Consider the following 18,783-nt stretch of genomic DNA (forward strand, 5'->3'; position numbering starts at 1 on the left):
TGGTTAGAACTTGTGAAAGATTACGACTGCGAGATTAGCTACCATCCGGGAAAAGCTAATGTTGTCGCAGACGCCTTGAGCAGAAAAGTGGCAGTGGTAGCTCAGTTGTCATCTCAGAGACCACTACAGTCGGAGATTCAGAAGTTTGGTCTAGAGATTTATCGTGATGGCAAGGCTCCTAGGCTGTCTAATCTGACAGTCAAATCTGATTTGCTAGACCGAATCCGAACAGGTCAGTCTTCGGATGAGCAGTTACAGAAATGGAGACTGAAAGACGAAGCCAAGGACAGTGTGCTGTACACAGTCTCAGACGGCATTGTGAGATACAGAGGTAGAATGTGGGTGCCTAGTGTTGGTTCGATCAGACATGATATTTTGACAGAGGCACACGCATCTCCGTATTCCATTCACCCAGGAGGCACCAAGATGTATAAGGACCTTCAGATTTTGTATTGGTGGCCAGGAATGAAGCGAGACATCCGTAGGTTCGTATCAGAATGTCTCACTTGTCAGCAAGTAAAAGCTGAACATCAGAGACCAGCAGGGTTGGTAAAGTCACTCCCCATCCCCGAGTGGAAGTGGGAGAACATTACTATGGATTTTGTTGTTGGGTTGCCGAGAGCAGTCAGAGGATCGAATTCCATTTGGGTTATAGTGGACCGACTCACTAAGTCAGCGCATTTTCTGCCAGTGAAGACGACTTTCTCCATGACGCAGTATGCGGATCTTTATATCCAGGAGATCGTCCGGTTGCATGGTTTCCCAGTCTCTATTGTGTCCGACAGGGACCCGAGGTTTACATCGTCCTTCTGGAAGAGCTTACATGCAGCCATGGGGACGAAGTTACTGTTCAGTACAGCTTTTCACCCGCAGACAGATGGCCAGTCTGAGCGAGTGATTCAGATTTTGGAAGACTTGCTAAGAGCTTGCATGATTGATTTTCAAGGAACTTGGGAGTCTAGACTACCTCTAGTGGAGTTCACATACAACAACAGCTTCCAAGCATCTATTGGTATGGCTCCCTATGAGGCGTTGTACGGGAGGAAGTGCAGATCACCAGTTCATTGGGATGAAGTTGGTGAGAGGACAGAACTTGGTCCAGAAATAGTTCAGCAGACTGCAGACGTGGTGGTCAAGATTCGTGACAGAATGAAGACCGCCCAGAGCCGTCAGAAGAGCTATGCAGATAAAAGGAGGAGAGATCTCGAGTTTGCCGTAGGAGATCACGTTTTTATCAAGATAGCACCTATGAAGGGTGTTATGAGATTTGGAAAGAAAGGCAAGTTGAGTTCGAGGTTTATTGGACCGTTTGAGATCTTGGACAGAGTTGGGACGCTAGCGTATCGTGTAGCCCTTCCGCCGAATCTGGCCGGGGTGCACAATGTGTTCCATGTCTCGATGCTGAGAAAATATTTGGCTAATCCTTCTCATGTTCTGAGTTATGAGCCGCTGCAGTTGACTCCAGACCTGTCTTACGAGGAGAAACCAGTCCAAATCCTAGACAGACAGGAGCGCAGACTTCGGAACAAGACGACTAAGTTGGTCAAAGTCCAATGGCTGAATCAATCGGTGGAAGAAGCCACTTGGGAGTCAGAGGCCGACATGAGACTTCGCTACCCGGAGTTGTTCGGTAAGACTTAATTTCGAGGACGAAATTTTTATAAGTGGGGGAGGAACTGTAGTGCCCAAATTTAATACACGTATAACCCATGCATTCATTTAATTATTAAATCATCTAAATTAAATTTAAATGAGTTTTGGCGATGCATGATTTATTTAAATGCATTATTTTAAATTATTTATGTTTATGTGATGCACGTTAAAATGTCTTTCGAGCTTAATGATTCAGGCGATTATTCGAGGCGAGATCGAGGAAGAGACCGGTGACGATTGTGACCAGTTAAAATATGGTATTTTATTTTAAGTTGAGTTTGGGGGCATTTTAATTAATTTAGTGAGTTTTAGCATTTTTGAATCCTAAATTAATTATTTTGTGAGTTTATGATTTTAGAACTTTTAAAGTCTAGTATGGTGTGTGTTGTATTTTAATTAAAGAATTTTATTTAAAAGTGAGTAAAGTTAATATTTCTTTTTGTAGAGGTTTTATTATTTGGGGGAGACTAGCATTTTAAATTAGTTTAGTAATTATTTTAATTAGCAAATTAGTCTCCTAAATATTTAAAACACACGCACACACACAAACACACTTTTACACACACCTAGACACGCACAAACACACACACAAGTTCATTCTAGACTTTTATTATTTTCAAAGAGAAAAACCTAGGGTTCTAAAGCCTATAGCAGCCGCCCCCTTCCCTTCATTTTTCCAGCAAGATTTTTCGTGATTTTACTTCGAGAAAAACGGTGCCACGTTCGTCCCGGATCAAGCCTTTCTCTATCTCCGCTTCGGTGTCGTCTTTCGGTAACGTTATCATCTTAAAGGCACGTATAATCTGTTCTTGCTGTGTCGATCAAGTCATATATTGTATTGCGTTGTTTTTATGCGTAAAAGTTATGTATGATGATAGTAGTTTGAGCGGATCATGAATCGGATCAATTTCGAAGGAAAATTTTTAGATCTAAAACTCGTTTTTACTGTTCATGTCAAAACTGCGATTTTACTGTTCATATTTTGGGAAAACTTTCAACGGCAAGGTCGTAGAGCGTTTCGATACCTTCGATTTGATATATGATTCGAAATTTTTGGACAAAAATTGAGTGAGTTATGGCGTTTTTCGTGGGACTGCTCAAACTGCGACTTTTACGTAAATTATGTTCTTGAAGTTTTATGTTGCAGGCCTCGTTGGGGATCGACGGGTGATCGTTGCTGCGTATAGGTATATTATTTATGATGTTGGGATGTATAATGAAGCGTCGTTTCTTGTCATTAGGCGCTTGGGAGATTGAATGTCGTATAGAACCGTTTGTTGTCAAAAAGTCTCGTTCACAGGTTTGTTGGGTTGATTGTGATTTTGGGTTGTTTCGGGACAATTGTTTAGGCTTGGGTCATTGAATTAGTAGCCTAAGATGAGCTCGTGGTGTCGATTCGTAGTCCGTGCAATCGAGTCTAGAAAGTTAAGCGAAACATGTACAAAATTTTCGTTGGTTCGCGTTCACAGTAGGTGCACGGACCCACACCCGGACCTCTACACGGGGTCCGTGCCTTTTGTTCTTCCGTAGTGTCTTTTTACAGTGTCTACACGGACCCCCACACGGACCTATGCACGGGGTCCGTGCCCCTCCCTCCTTTGCGGTGCCTTTTACAGTGTCCACCCGGACCTCTACCCGGACCTCAGCACGGGGTCCGTGTCTCCTCATTTCTGCGCACACAACTTCCAGTACCTACACGGACCCATGCACGGATGTAGGTACGGGGTCCGTATCCTTCTATTTTGGGAAAAATAATATAGTTTGTTTTGAGGTTGATGTCATGATTTAGGGCAAGGATTATCGAGGTCGTGTCATGGGAAATTTTAGAACGTCCTAAGTAATTATCGAACTCGAGAGTAAGTATGATTTCTACGTTAAGTTATGTGAGTTGAGCATACAAGTGTATGTTAGTATGTTGCAGCAACGGCCCCGATCGAAGTCCAACGAATCCCTCAACGCCAAGTAAGTATGTATGACGTGCAATAAAATATTTTAAGTTTTCGAGGTATGCTAAATGTCTTGTGACCAAATTATGTTAGGATTGGAAAGCGTTAAATTATGAACGGGGACCAATCCGCCCGTTAAATTATGAACGGGTTAGATCGTGGTTGTGAAGCGTTAAATTATGAACGTGGATCAACTGGCCTGTTAAATTATGAACAGGGATCTTATGTATGCGGCAGTGGATACGTCCCTGTCAGCCCAGTACTGTGGTATAGTCTGATCAGGCTCATTTATGTTACGGGTCACTTGCTTTGAAACATCCTCTACGCAAAATGATGAAGTTATGTATGTTTACGTATGCAGTATGTTTATGGAAGTTTAAGTTATGGCACGTCGGAGTATGTATGTACGTATGTTCAAGTTTTAATGCACAAGTTCAAGTTTCAAATTATGTATGTCCTATTTTAAAGTTGCATACGACCTTAATATGTAGTACTCGTTATTCCAGTTTATACGTGTTGAGTCTTTAGACTCACTAGACTTGATCGATGCAGGTGACTATGTTGAGGAGACAGGAGGTGATGACCAAGGGGCAGGCTTGGGCTGAGTGGCAGGCTAAACCCGAGGACCGCAAGTTTATGTTTATGCAAATTTTTAAAATACTCTGATGTTTTGATTTGAACGTGAGACGTTTTGAGACAGTTTATTTTAGCAAAATTTTATTGGTGACGGATGATGGTGAGATTTATTTTTATGAATGTTGAGTGACGACCGTATGAATGTTTTTATTTAAGAAAATTTTTAATTCTTCCGCAAATTTTAAGTAGTGTAGAATACGGTTCGTTACACTTCCAAATATAGTCGTAGCCGAATCATTAATCTTTACATGGAATTCTCAAAAACTAACTAAACTAGCACCGAAAACCATCAATAGTTTCTTAGAAAATCTACAAGTCTCAAGAGCATTTATAATCTTCAAGATTAACTTATGATCCATCAGTACTACTAGCAAAAAATCAATACAAACAATCCATTATTTGTTTAAATTTAAGTAAGTACTGCATAAGTAAAGTCTAGACACAAAACATTTCATGAAAACATACTATTAAAATATTTCATGCTTTAAACGAAATGCGTAAACGTAAAACTTACAGACCGAAGACGTGACTTCGTGAGCTTCTTGAGATCAGTAGTAGTACAACCCTTTACAAGAACATAGGCTCTGATACCAACTCTAGAGGCCCGAAATTCTTTCTTGAAAATTTGCGGAAAAATTTGAAATTTTTTATAAAAATAAATAACTTGCCTCATTCATAAAATAAACTGAATAAAAGTTTTAATGTTTAATGTAACAGCGGAATAAAAGTTTTAAATGTTGAAATAGCAGCGGAAGTAAATATCTGTTTCAAAACAACAACTTAAAATAATTCATCGTGATAAAAATGAGTTTGCATAAAAATGATAAATAAACTGATAAATGAGGTCCTCGGGTTCCTACTACTACCGACCCAAGCTAGCTCACTGGTCCCCGCCCTCGGTCCCGACCTCATTAGTACCTACAACAATCAAGTCTAGTGAGTCTAAAGACTCATTATGCATATATCGTGAATAACAAGTAAAATATATCATAAAGTTTCATGTCATATAAAGATATCATATCGTAAAGTGTAACATGGAAATCGTGTCATGAATAATTATAAATACGTGCATAACTGAACTGAAAATCGTCAGTGAAATTTCTGCTCGATAGAGCTCTGTCATGAAATAGCATATAATAATTTTCTGTTGAGAATATGTTCTACGCTAGTGGCCCATAACGTGAAATGAATCGTCTGATCAGACTAAACCACAGTATAATGGGCGATAGAGATCATCACAGCCCTTAAACTGAATATCCGTACCAATACATGAACATGAACCGGTCAGTGACCACCGGATGAAGTAATAATCCCATGACAAGCTGCAATCCCATGAACGTGCCACAAGCAATATCACATATATCTCAAAAATGAACATTTTATATTTTTATGCACGTAATATAATTAAATGTCCTGTATTATTTTACCGAATGGGTAGGATCGTTCCCAGGCTTGCTACGACCTAATTCTAACATGAGAAAAATGCAAATAATACTAACTTGAGAATGACTTCATAATTGAACCCAAAAACGTGGTCAACTAGACCAACAGCTGAAATTCTAACCATGACTCCGTACCAACCCGAACCATCATTTAGTCATGGTTAAAATACACCTAAAATGATGAAATAATGCTCCTAAAAATTGTACAAGTCGAAATTTGGTAAATGGAGGCCAAAACAACCGGCCAGAGCCTCTTACCAACATCCTAAGGTATGGTTTGAACCATGGCTAAGGTCACTAGGCCAGCCACGATTCAAGCAACACCATAAACATCACCACGCTTCCAACCGAGAACCAAACTGCACACGTGGGACGTCTTGTTTGTTTTGCTGTCAAATGAAGGATCCAATGGTTATGAGGTTAACCATGGTCCATGCTAGACATGCTAAGGTGTTTTATGAGTCATGGCTAAGGGCTAGAAGCCAACCACAACCCACTTGACACCTTAAAAACCGAAACTCAACACACACACCCGAAACCAGAATTTTAAAACCGAGGGGCGGTGTTCTTGTTTGTTTTAAAAATCAAGGGGGACATGAACCAAGCCATGAAAGGGCATCTTGGTCACGTCCTAAACATGTCAAGGAAGGATTCTAAGCATGGCTACAGTCCCTAGGGCAGCCAAGATCAGAATCTTCACCTTAGACAAGAAACATGCAAATCGGGCCACAAAAATGACATGACGAGGAGTTGTTGTCAAAACGTGTTGCAAAGGGGGAAATGGGCTGTAACTAATGGACTACCACCTTCCTAACACACCCTATAACATGACCATAAGCAGCCTTGAGCCCCTGGAAATCGAGCCAACCCTGAAACAGCAAAAACATACCAAACCGTGAAGGCATAGGAGAAACCGAAAAATTCTACACATAAATTTTGGAAAGTTCTTGACATGATTTCGGTTTTTGCCTTCTTAATCATGCACATGAAATGTTTCAAAATAAATATAGGACTTGATTGAAGTGCAAGGATAACATTTACATGCCTTGGATTTTGTTATGAAGAAAACAAAACTGATACGACGACACGGCGCGGCGGAGACGGAGTGTTCTTCTTTTGTTTCTACTTTTCTCTCTTGATTTTCCTTGGACTCTCACGATTTTTCTCTACTGAAATGCTCTGAAATTTTCAAAATTATGGAGAGGGAAAATGGCTAGGAGAAATGAAGGGATGTCTACTAATTAAATGGGGATAGAATGGCAAGATCAAATCTTTCTATCCTAGAATTTGAAAGATATAAGGGAATTGATTTGATTTGAGGGAGATACAATGAGGTGGTGACCGATTTCTTGCTTACAAATATGGGTAGGAAAATTTCTTAATTAATAATTATTGAAGATTAAATTGTTAGGGAATTATCTCCCAAGAAAAGATAAGAAAATGAATTAAAGATTGAGAGTTGCCAAATATTTTAAATTCTATCCAAGGAGTGGCCGATTTCTACAAAAATATGAAGGAGAAATATTGCTTAAATCATTAATTATTGTTGATTAAAAACGAAGGGATTATCTACCAAAGATGGATAAGGAAAGAATCTAAGTTTGTGAGTTGTCAACTAAATTCAAATCTTCTACAAAGGGGTGACCGAAAATATTTTAAATAAATGAGGTGAAATATTTGTTAAATCTTGTATTTTAAATCTTTAAAGTTTTATCTACCCATTAGGTATTTTAGTGAATTAATAAATTAGTTTAGGATGATAATTATCTTGCATGCATGGCTAATTCTTTAAGTTAAATTACTATCATGTTAAGTTGACATTCCTTAATTAATAAGCCTAGATTAACTTATCTCAATTGGTCACATATTTTAATTTAGGCTTTTAAATTAAATTATTGGACATAAAGGAACTTATTTACTACTTATCTCAAGTTAATTAAATAAATCCTTAAACTTTCTTTTATTTTAAAATGACTTATTATTTATCTTAAATAAATTCTAGGAATGTTTCTTAATATTAAATTTTATCTCAATACTCCAACTCCAGTCCTGCCTCGCTTATTTAACTGAAAAGATAAAACTAAACTTATGCGATTTAAAATAAATAATCATGACTAACAACTTTAAAAATGCTTTAAATAATAAAGAAATAATTTTTAATTTAAATACTAGAAATTATGCATGGCTTATACGTAGTCTAATTTAACGGGTTCTACAACAACCCTCCATCTAGGACTTTCCAAGTGGTTCTCACTTATCGAGTGGAAACATCCTATTTTATGGTTGTACACCATTAGTTCTTATGACCCGGGACAACATTTAGACTCTATATGCTAGCATTGTACTTTGACTTGTTTACCGACTCTCATGGGGTCATCAGGTGGCAATGTTGGGTGTTTTGTCGAAACATATAGGAGTCGATGCATTGTAGTCGGGGATTCAATTCTTACCTTCGGTATGGATATTTTATGTGATCTCATGTATATGTAGTATGAAATCTCTAATCAGAGTATGGTTGTAATTATGAAAGGAGTTTCATAGATTACACCATCGATGCAACTACGAGATGACACATAGTATCGATTCTTTGACAGCTCTCGATATACCAATAGTTGTCTAATCGGTCGGGATATATAAGTTGAAGGGACCGTACTATACGCTAATCATAATTGAATGGTTCTTGCAGGTACTATCATTTGATACTTATAGAATCATGTAAGCGATGCTGCTAGGCGTTTAACATGATTGATTGGGTACTATCTGTGTAGTAGCCCGAATTCCAAATTGGGTAATTAACGGAGTAATGGTGATTAAGAAGGTTTAATGTGTAATTTTGACCGAGTCATGATCGGACGGACCGGAGATGGTTCGGAAGCACCGAAGAGTTCGGAAGGTCCGAAGTGAGTTCGGTGGATCCGATCATGAGGTGTCAAGAGCAGCTGGACACGTGCATGTTCGGACGGTCCGAAGTGTATGATCGGGGGATCCGATCATGAGCTGTCAAGAGCCGATGGACACGTAAGAGTTCGGACGTTCCGAAGAGGGTTCGGACGATCCGAACATGGCCTATAAATAGTGGTCGGATTTCCTCATTTTGACTCGCCAATTCAGAGAATTCCATAGCATTTCAGTCGTTTCTGACAGGTTCTAGTCTTGTTCCGAGATTTGGGCACTAGCGGGGAGCTGCTGGTCTTGTAGCAGAGCTGTGCTCTAGTTGGGAGCTAGCGGCATCAGCGGGCTAGCGACGGACGAAGGTTTGGAATTTTATCAGTATTTATCTCAGGATTATCTAGTTAGGTCTGGTAGATAAGTTTAGTGATGGTTTTCACTTGATGAATAGGCTTGGATTAGACCTGTTGTCTGGTTGTTCCAGTGGATTAGGATTGCTGTGATAGAGGTACGAAAGTACTATCCGAGATATCCTGGTTGAGTATACATTCTTATATGTGTTGCATGATTATGTGGTGCATTGATATATGTCATATGATGCATGCTATTATGTCACGTTTATTACTGCACGTTGCATTTCATGTTGAGCCGTATCTTCTTCGAGATAGCCTTTACTGTTGAGCTGTATCTCTTTCGAGATAAGCTATATCTTGGGGCCGCTCAGCCCTGTCTTGTGGACGCATGGACACCGAGAGTACACAGTGGCCGACGGGTCGGGAGGGCTTCGGTGGTCCGGGACATTTTAGGTCCACGTCTGTCTTGTAGTGGATGCAGTGACCCAGAGGTGTACCGCGCGGCACTATCCACTTGGCGCCTCTAGACTGAGCATTGTTGAGATCCTTTTGTGACTCCTGTTTCTTGACTACCCCGGTATCATGATCATAGCATGTGCATTTCATATAGGTCTGTATACTCATACTTTTGTACTGGGCGTTCTTATCGCTCACGTCCTCGGTTTTGTTTATTCTTGGACACCCCATTCCCACGGGGCAGGCCTCAGGTTGGACAGCTCAGGAGGAGCAGGAGGAGGACGTTGAGTAGCTGGTTGGTTTAGTTTATCGGTATTGTTTTGCTTCGATATGGTTGTATTGGGTATTTTATTTTGAGTTATTCTAGATTTCGATTGGGTTGTATAACCATTATTTTTGTTGACTTTTCCGCCGTTATCTCTGATTATTGTTAATTAGGTTAATTGCATGCTTAGTTCTCAACTAGTAGGTGATTCTGGAACGGGTCACTACATTTATGGTATCAGAGCATGCGTACGATTTTGGGATATAGATTCTGTTTTGGGATTTCCGTTGACCAATTTACTAGTTTCCCCATTCTATGTTGTAGCAATGGCTGACCACTTTGGTGATGAGAGTAGTCAGGGAAGTGTAGGTCGTTGGGGTGACCAGGACGATCATAGACGTCATTCTTTCCATTTCTACTCCGATGGGTCATTCGGTTTTAGCCAAGCGTCTAGTGATGGGTTGTCCCTTAGATTTTGAGGGTAATGATGTTGTTATTTTCGTTTTGTTCATTCTCTAAGCTTGATTTCGAGGACGAAATCTTTTTAAGGGGGGGAGAATGTAGTAGCCCGAATTCCAAATTGGGTAATTAACGGAGTAATGGTGATTAAGAAGGTTTAATGTGTAATTTTGACCGAGTCATGATCGGACGGACCGAAGATGGTTCGGAAGCACCGAAGAGTTCGGAAGGTCCGAAGTGAGTTCGGTGGATCCGATCATGAGGTGTCAAGAGCAGCTGGACACGTGCATGTTCGGACGGTCCGAAGTGTATGATCGGGGGATCCGATCATGAGCTGTCAAGAGCCGATGGACACGTAAGAGTTCGGACGTTCCGAAGAGGGTTCGGACGATCCGAACATGGCCTATAAATAGTGGTCGGATTTCCTCATTTTGACTCGCCAATTCAGAGAATTCCATAGCATTTCAGTCGTTTCTGACAGGTTCTAGTCTTGTTCCGAGATTTGGGCACTAGCGGGGAGCTGCTGGTCTTGTAGCAGAGCTGTGCTCTAGTTGGGAGCTAGCGGCATCAGCGGGCTAGCGACGGACGAAGGTTTGGAATTTTATCAGTATTTATCTCAGGATTATCTAGTTAGGTCTGGTAGATAAGTTTAGTGATGGTTTTCACTTGATGAATAGGCTTGGATTAGACCTGTTGTCTGGTTGTTCCAGTGGATTAGGATTGCTGTGATATAGGTACGAAAGTACTATCCGAGATATCCTGGTTGAGTATACATTCTTATATGTGTTGCATGATTATGTGGTGCATTGATATATGTCATATGATGCATGCTATTATGTCACGTTTATTACTGCACGTTGCATTTCATGTTGAGCCGTATCTTCTTCGAGATAGCCTTTACTGTTGAGCTGTATCTCTTTCGAGATAAGCTATATCTTGGGGCCGCTCAGCCCTGTCTTGTGGACGCATGGACACCGAGAGTACACAGTGGCCGACGGGTCGGGAGGGCTTCGGTGGTCCGGGACATTTTAGGTCCACGTCTGTCTTGTAGTGGATGCAGTGACCCAGAGGTGTACCGCGCGGCACTATCCACTTGGCGCCTCTAGACTGAGCATTGTTGAGATCCTTTTGTGACTCCTGTTTCTTGACTACCCCGGTATCATGATCATAGCATGTGCATTTCATATAGGTCTGTATACTCATACTTTTGTACTGGGCGTTCTTATCGCTCACGTCCTCGGTTTTGTTTATTCTTGGACACCCCATTCCCACGGGGCAGGCCTCAGGTTGGACAGCTCAGGAGGAGCAGGAGGAGGACGTTGAGTAGCTGGTTGGTTTAGTTTATCGGTATTGTTTTGCTTCGATATGGTTGTATTGGGTATTTTATTTTGAGTTATTCTAGATTTCGATTGGGTTGTATAACCATTATTTTTGTTGACTTTTCCGCCGTTATCTCTGATTATTGTTAATTAGGTTAATTGCATGCTTAGTTCTCAACTAGTAGGTGATTCTGGAACGGGTCACTACAATCTGACTTGAGATCTAACATTCTTATTATCAAGGAGTTGATAAGTAAGAATGAAGCAATTGAGGTATGCTAATATAAGGACATGTTTAGTCCCGAATCACATGGAGATATGAACCCACAACTAGTTATATCGATGAACCATGGAAGGCCACACAAGTGCTAACTTTCTAGATCCCGTTGAGAAGTAAAAATAGTTCAATGTGTTGAACGACTTATAAAAGAGTTTATAAGCGCAAAGAAAAATATAAGTATGACTCCTATAAGGAGAATGTAATTTTTAATTTATGGAATTGTTCCTAAATTAAAAGTTTGCCAAATAAATAATGTATTTGAAAATTGTGATTTTCATAAACATTGTTATGGACTAAATTAAGTTAATTCAAGTTTTGAATTAATTAAACACTAGTGGACCTAGTAGAGTCCAAATAATTAAATTAATTCAAGTGTTGAATTAATTAAATAATATTGGGTCTTGTAGAGCTCAATAGGAAATAATTATTCAACTAGTGGGCTTGAGTAAAATCAAGTAAAGTTTAAATGATATCAAATATGTTTGAGACATTTAAATAAAAGTCCATGAGCCTTGTAATTGTTACAAGCCCAAGTAGAAAGCATGCTAGGGAGGTGAATAGTTGGATGCTATTTTTTCAATATCCAAGGCATGGCATGCACATGCTCACTTTAACTTTTTCATACACCAAGAAAGAACACTTCTCCTTCTCTCTACACACTAGATGGCCGAAATTTTCAAGAATCATTCTCTTTCATTTTGCTTCTTCAATTGTTGAAGATTGCACTATCTTCTCAAAGAAAAATCCTCTAATTTTTCTAGTGCAAAATTAGAGGGGATGTTCCTTGTTGGTGTTGGGCTTAATTTTTGAGCAAGGAGTGCTCATTGGAAGTTTGAAGATTTGTCTTACCATTGGAGAGCTTAGTTGTTTGACAACTATGTTGGAGCCATCATCAATCTTTTAAGATTGATATGTATATTTTCTAAAACACTCTATGAATGTCATTTTGTGCTTTATTGTATTTGCTACACACTATAGTGTTTAGGTTGCTCGATTTCTTGTATGAAAATAATTTTGAAAATTCTGTTGCGCAAGCAAGCACCTTAAACGATCCCCTTTCATTTCATATTTATCCTGGATCACTAAAAAGAAATTTGCGGAGCCGTTTATCGGTGTGTTAAAAAAGATGAAGAATAGGTGCAATGTGTTCTTACATGAGACTAAGTTCGTGAAAATGACAAAAAAGGTCTGGATTTTGAATTGAGGAAGAAATTCCAAGGCATGCAGTTCAGGGATTTCTTCGAAGTTGGCTACAAAAGTTGTTGAATATGAGGAATTGTTAAGAGAAGAGTCATACAAAAAGAAAAAAAACCATGGGGTATGGAGAACATTGCGTTTGTTAGAATAGGTGCCCGTCGAGCCAACTGTTGGCCGAAAGTTTACATTGAAACTCTATGAATAAAAAATATTTATTTTAATAATATTTGAAATTATTGTTTTGTCACATCTTTATTTGTATACACATGCTTGTTGTAAAGATAAAGACGTTAAATATACAAATAGTAGAAAGAATATGAGATGCTCATATGATCTGTATAATGAAACTCATATTTGGAATACTGTATATTCTAAACAGTTCCTAGTCGATTCAGCCGCCGCTAAGAAGGATAAATGACGCTCGAGTTTGAGACTAGTATCTGCGATGTGAGTACCGTGTATTATTGGTAGGGGACATTGTGATGTTCGAGCATGCAGATAGGTGCTCATTGTAGAGTGCACTGAACAAGTCTCCATAAAAGACTTTCCAAGTGGTTCTCACTTATCGAATGGAAACGTCTTAGTTTATGGTTGTACACCATTAGTCCTTATGACCCGGGACAACATTGTGACTCTGTATGCTAGCATTGCACTTTGACTTGTTTACCGACTCATATGGGGTCATCAGGTGGCAAGGTTGGTTGTTTTGTAAAAACATATATGAGTTCACGCATTGTACTCGGGGATTCACCGCTTATCTTCGGGTATGGATATCCTATGTGATCTCATGTATTTGTAGTTTGAAATCTCTGATAAGAGTATTGGTGGTAATTAAGAAAGGAGTTTCTTATATTACATCATCGATGCAACTACGACTTGACACATAGTATCAATTCTTTGACAGCTTTCGATATACCAATATAGTCGAATCGGTCGGGATATATGAGATGAAGAGACCGTACTGTACGCTAACCATAATGGAATGGTTCTTACAAGCACTATCATTTGATACCTAAGGAATCATGTAAGCGATTCTGCTAGGCGTTTAATATGATTGATTGAGTATTATCAAACTTGAGTTCTGACGTTCTTATTATCAAGAAGTTGATAAGTAAGAATCGAGCAATTGGGATATGCTCATATAACACTACAACAAAATATGCATTCAACCACACTGAAAAAACAACGGTTTTTTGAAAAACCGTTGTCTTTTACTTTTTATTAACGGTTTTAGTGAAACTGTTGTCTTTTAGCGTGTTTTTTTTGGGGGGGTCAAAGACAACGGTTTTATAAACTGTTGTCTATTAGTATGTTTTTTGGACAAACGACAAAGGTTTTCTAAAACCGTTGTTGACTGGCGTGTTTTTTTTGGACTAACGACAACAGTTTTCTAAAACCGTTGTGGATTCGCGTTGTATTTACAAATCATAAGAAATTTACAAAACATGAAAAATATCATAAATATTTTTTGAAATCGGAATGAAATAACTTAGAAATGCTAAAATCTGGAATATAAAGATAAAAATACTTGAAATGCTTCCTAAAATTCGTAGATTTTCTGTTGGAACATTTTTTGAGTTTGATGTTGAGTTGTGTTGTCATAGTTGATTCCTTGCTTTTGTTTATCTATTTCTCTTGCAGTTACTCTCTCCACTCCCCACTTTCTCTGAACGTGTAACACTTATCGTGTTCAGAGTGGAACGTGATTGTGTGCAAAATTTGCGACCCGTATGTATTATTTGGGCAAAAATACATTTATACCATTTAATTCAATATTTCGTGGGTTTATCATATTTGGCCCAATTTTTATTTTAATGCAAACACTACCTCATTATTAATTTTGTTTTGATAAAATTTTGACACCGGCTTCAGGATTCTCTTCAAGTGAGGAGTGTAAGCCCCACTTGAAATGTCCATTAACCCCTGTCATAATCCATAATCCCGGTCCACTCTCAGGTCTCCGTTCCACCATTACATAAAGATCCAAGCTTTCACATTTCTGCGTCATTTATCTTTCAAGTAATTTCTTATTACGTATAGACTTCGTTTAGCTTGTGGATTTTGGTTATTTTTATTCTACATGATCTTATTTTTGGGGCTGACTTTGAAGTTTATCCCCAAGACTTGATTTTTTTAGTCCTTTTTACTTCTTTTTTTATTTCTTGGAGATGATTCGAAGTTCTGGGCTTCTGATTTAAGGGTTCTTTTTGGTGATTACGGAGAATTTTTGTGGTAGTGGTATCTCAGGTGGGTTTTTCTGCATATGTTTCCCTCTATGTTTGCGTGATTATTTGGGTCATGTGAATTTATTCTGATTAAGAGGCATAAATGGGTGAAGTCCGAGTATGCTTTTGTGATGTATTTGGTCATCTTTGCTTTTGTGATGTCGTATCGTTGTTGGAGCCGTTGGTTTTGATTCTCCAGCTTCTTGTTATCTGTTTTCTTGTATCTTTTTTTCCTCTGATTAGGGTTTTTGTGTTCTTTGGGGATAGAGGAAGTGTTGAGTTTAGTTAAGTCTTTATTTGAGATATTAACCGTGTTAATGATATTTGACTGCTTCATTTCCTGTAATCAAACTCTTAAAACTCATAATACTGATGAAGATATAGAAATTTTTTCAGTAATTTGTATACTTCATTGTGTAAACTTGTCTTTTCTGTTATGATTCTGGTGTTTGATTTTGTTAAAGGGAATACATTTTTATGCTGATAAATGTTTAACATCCGGAATTAGTTATGTTTGTTCTTTTTGATTGCCTTTGAATTATTCAACGGTTGAGTATTCACCTTTGGATTCAATGGGGATGATCTCATCTGCCATGGATTGGTTGTGGAGTGATTTGGGGTCGGAAACTGTTAGCCATGATCTGGAATAGCATATGTTAGATTCACCTGAAAGGTTTTAGATGTTGTCTGATCTTTTATTCGTTTGTGTTTGTTTCAGGAAGTGAAGTATGTGATTTGTGATGCACCAAAAACCTTGAGTTTGATTTCAGTTTTGGTTCTTCATGATGGCCCCTTCATCAGAATTCATGTTATTCTGTTTTCAAGCTCGTCCTACTCTCGTTATCACCTGTATTTGGCTGATCCTGACTGAATCAATCTGCTGTGCCGCTCAAAGTGACGTGGACTGTCTCAAATCCATAAAAGATTCTTTGGAAGACCCACTCAACAACTTAAGATATTCATGGAATTTCAACAATAGCACTGAGGGATATATCTGTAGGTTTAGTGGCATTGAATGCTGGCACGAAAATGAGAATAAGGTCCTTAATATCAAGCTAGTGGACATGGGACTTAAGGGAGAGTTTCCTCAAGGAATTGTTAATTGCTCATCATTGACTGGCTTAGATATTTCAAACAACAACATATACGGCAACATTCCAAATAATATCTCAAATTTAATTACCTATGTGACGACACTTGACCTATCATCCAATCAGTTATCGGGAGAGATCCCCGAGGATCTTGCCAAATGCCAGTACTTGAATTCTATTAAACTTGACAACAACCAATTGAGTGGTCAAATCCCTCTTCAGATCAGCCTACTTAACCGAATCAAGTCATTTTCTGTGGCAAACAACAAATTGACTGGTCCAGTTCCCAGATTTTTCAATGCAACTACTGAGGACTATTCAGGTAATTTGGGACTGTGTGGTGGTCCTTTGCCCCCGTGTTCGGATGTTTCAAAGAAAACCCGTGCTCCGATGATTGTTGTGGCAGCTGTTGGTGGTGTGGTTATTTCTGCCTTAGGTGTAGGAATCAGCATGTTTTTCTATTTGCGTAAGATGACGAGAACAAAGAAGGATGAAGATCCTCTGGGCAACAAATGGGCAAGGAGTATCAAGGGTACCAAACGCACCAAGGCAAGATAAATGCTTACTTTCATAGAATTTTCGTTTTTAATCTGAATCGAGGCTAAATTACTTTGATGTGGCTTATGTTAGATTCTTGGCTCACATTTCGTAAGTTCCTCTTAAAAATTTAACATCGTGTCCTATCTTTCTTTAAATTTTTTTCTTCCATCATCTTATTTGTGTTTGAAATTTTTCTGTACCTGTTTCCGTATGAAGGATAACTGAGAATTGTATATTTTTTCAGCTTAAAATGTTTGACAAAACAGTGTCTAAAATGAACTTAAGAGATCTCATGAAGGCGACTAATGACTTCAGCAAAGAAAATATTATCGTGTCGGGAAGAACTGGAACGATGTACAAAGCAGTACTTGAGGATGGAACATCTCTTATGGTGAAGAGATTGCAGGATACTCAACACTCAGAAAAAGAATTTATGTCTGAAATGGCTACTCTAGGAAGCGTGAAACACCGCAACTTGGTTCCACTTCTCGGGTTTTGCATGACTAAGAAGGAAAGACTCCTGGTCTATAAGAACATGCCGAATGGTAACCTTCATGGTAAGCTGCATGAGGTAAATGATGGTGGAAAAGTTATGGACTGGCCTTCCAGGCTCAAAATCGCGATTGGGACAGCAAAAGGATTCGCATGGCTCCACCACACTTGTAATCCACGTATAATTCACCGAAATATCAGTTCAAAATGCATACTGCTGGACGTGGATTATGAGCCCAAAATCTCAGATTTTGGACTTGCTAGGCTCATGAATCCCATTGACACTCATGTCAGCACTTTCGTGAATGGTGATTTCGGGGAGTTGGGGTATGTCGCTCCTGAATATACTAGAACTTTAACGGCCACCGCAAAAGGTGATGTCTATAGTTTTGGGGTTGTTCTTCTGGAGTTGGTAACCGGGGAGAAACCAAATTTTGTCAAAAAGGCCCCCGAAAGTTTCAAGGGGAATCTAGTCGAGTGGATTTCACAACTCTCAACTACCTATGAGCTTCAAGATTCGATTGACACAGCCTTGAAAGGGAAAGGTTATGATAACGAGCTTCTCCAATTTCTGAAGGTCGCCTGTAATTGTGTGCTTCCTGGTCTGAAAGAGAGGCCTACGATGTTCGAAGTTTACCAGTTTTTGAGAGCTATTGGACACAATTACAACATCACAACGGAAGACGATGTTTTGGCACTATCTGACGTTGGGGATACGGAACATCTCATGGAGCTCATAGTTGCTCGAGATGCATGATAGAACCATGAAAAGAAACTGAATGGATGTATAATGGTTAGTGACTTTGTGGTGCTTATGTAATTATATCTTGATATTGTTGTTGGTTTTAAATAATTTTTGTATGCTATTTTTATAAATATTAGTAACATTGGTAAGTATGAAGAACGAACTACTTTGAGTTATTGTGAGATGAAGAGATTTCTTGATTTGCGCTATGATTAGGCTGCTAGCTTTGAGATACATAATGTTTGGTGTATTTTGATTTATACATGAATAAATGTGCATTAGTCAAATTTCTCGGCTAGAAGTGTGGTTTCATGAATGATTATTCTTGTAATATTTTTTTGGGCATGGGTATTTTAAGATTGTAGTTAAGAAATATCTCGTGGTTGATTTTATTTTTTGAACGACGTGATCTCAATAGGGAAAGGTTTTGAACGACGTCGGTTATTTCTACGTTACCAATATTATATAATTTTTTTTGGTGGACAAATATCTAAAGAAAACTAAAATAAAATTTTTAAATCCAATGACATTCATTGGTTACTGGATATTTATGCACAAATACTGAGATTCAAAAAAAAAAAAAAAAAAAAAAAAATTAAAATGGTGCGAAATTATATAGATACACAAAAATTCAAAAACGAACATGACCGTATATACACGAAATATTCATCTGTCAAAGGATATTTTTCCATCGTATTTAACACAATATGATATTCCATAGGTGATATGAATCTGGCCGGACATGACGTGCTAATGATTGAAAGAAGATTCAAGGATGCATTGCATGGACTCATG

At 38.6% G+C, this 18,783-nt stretch overlaps 1 protein-coding gene across 1 annotated transcript; it reads left to right on the forward strand.

The window, feature by feature from the left end:
- Positions 1 to 14,906: 14,906 nt before the first annotated feature.
- LOC140830914 (probably inactive leucine-rich repeat receptor-like protein kinase At5g48380) lies at positions 14,907 to 18,197 on the forward strand. Its single transcript, XM_073194493.1, has 3 exons — positions 14,907 to 15,142; positions 15,839 to 16,760; positions 16,996 to 18,197. The coding sequence occupies exons 2-3, from the start codon at positions 15,903 to 15,905 to the stop codon at positions 17,998 to 18,000; spliced, it is 1,863 nt and encodes a 620-aa protein (XP_073050594.1). The 5' UTR covers positions 14,907 to 15,142; positions 15,839 to 15,902; the 3' UTR covers positions 18,001 to 18,197.
- Positions 18,198 to 18,783: the final 586 nt, after the last annotated feature.

Source organism: Primulina eburnea, chromosome 4 (assembly GCF_022965805.1).
Source record: "Primulina eburnea isolate SZY01 chromosome 4, ASM2296580v1, whole genome shotgun sequence".
NCBI classification, from domain to species: Eukaryota; Viridiplantae; Streptophyta; class Magnoliopsida; order Lamiales; family Gesneriaceae; genus Primulina; species Primulina eburnea.

Coding starts and splice junctions, on each gene's coding strand:
- LOC140830914 (XM_073194493.1), top strand. CDS start 15,903: ATGATGGCCCCTTCATCAGAATTCATGTTATTCTGTTTTCAAGCTCGT. Junction 16,761..16,995: donor AGGGTACCAAACGCACCAAG/GCAAGATAAATG, acceptor ATATTTTTTCAG/CTTAAAATGTTTGACAAAAC.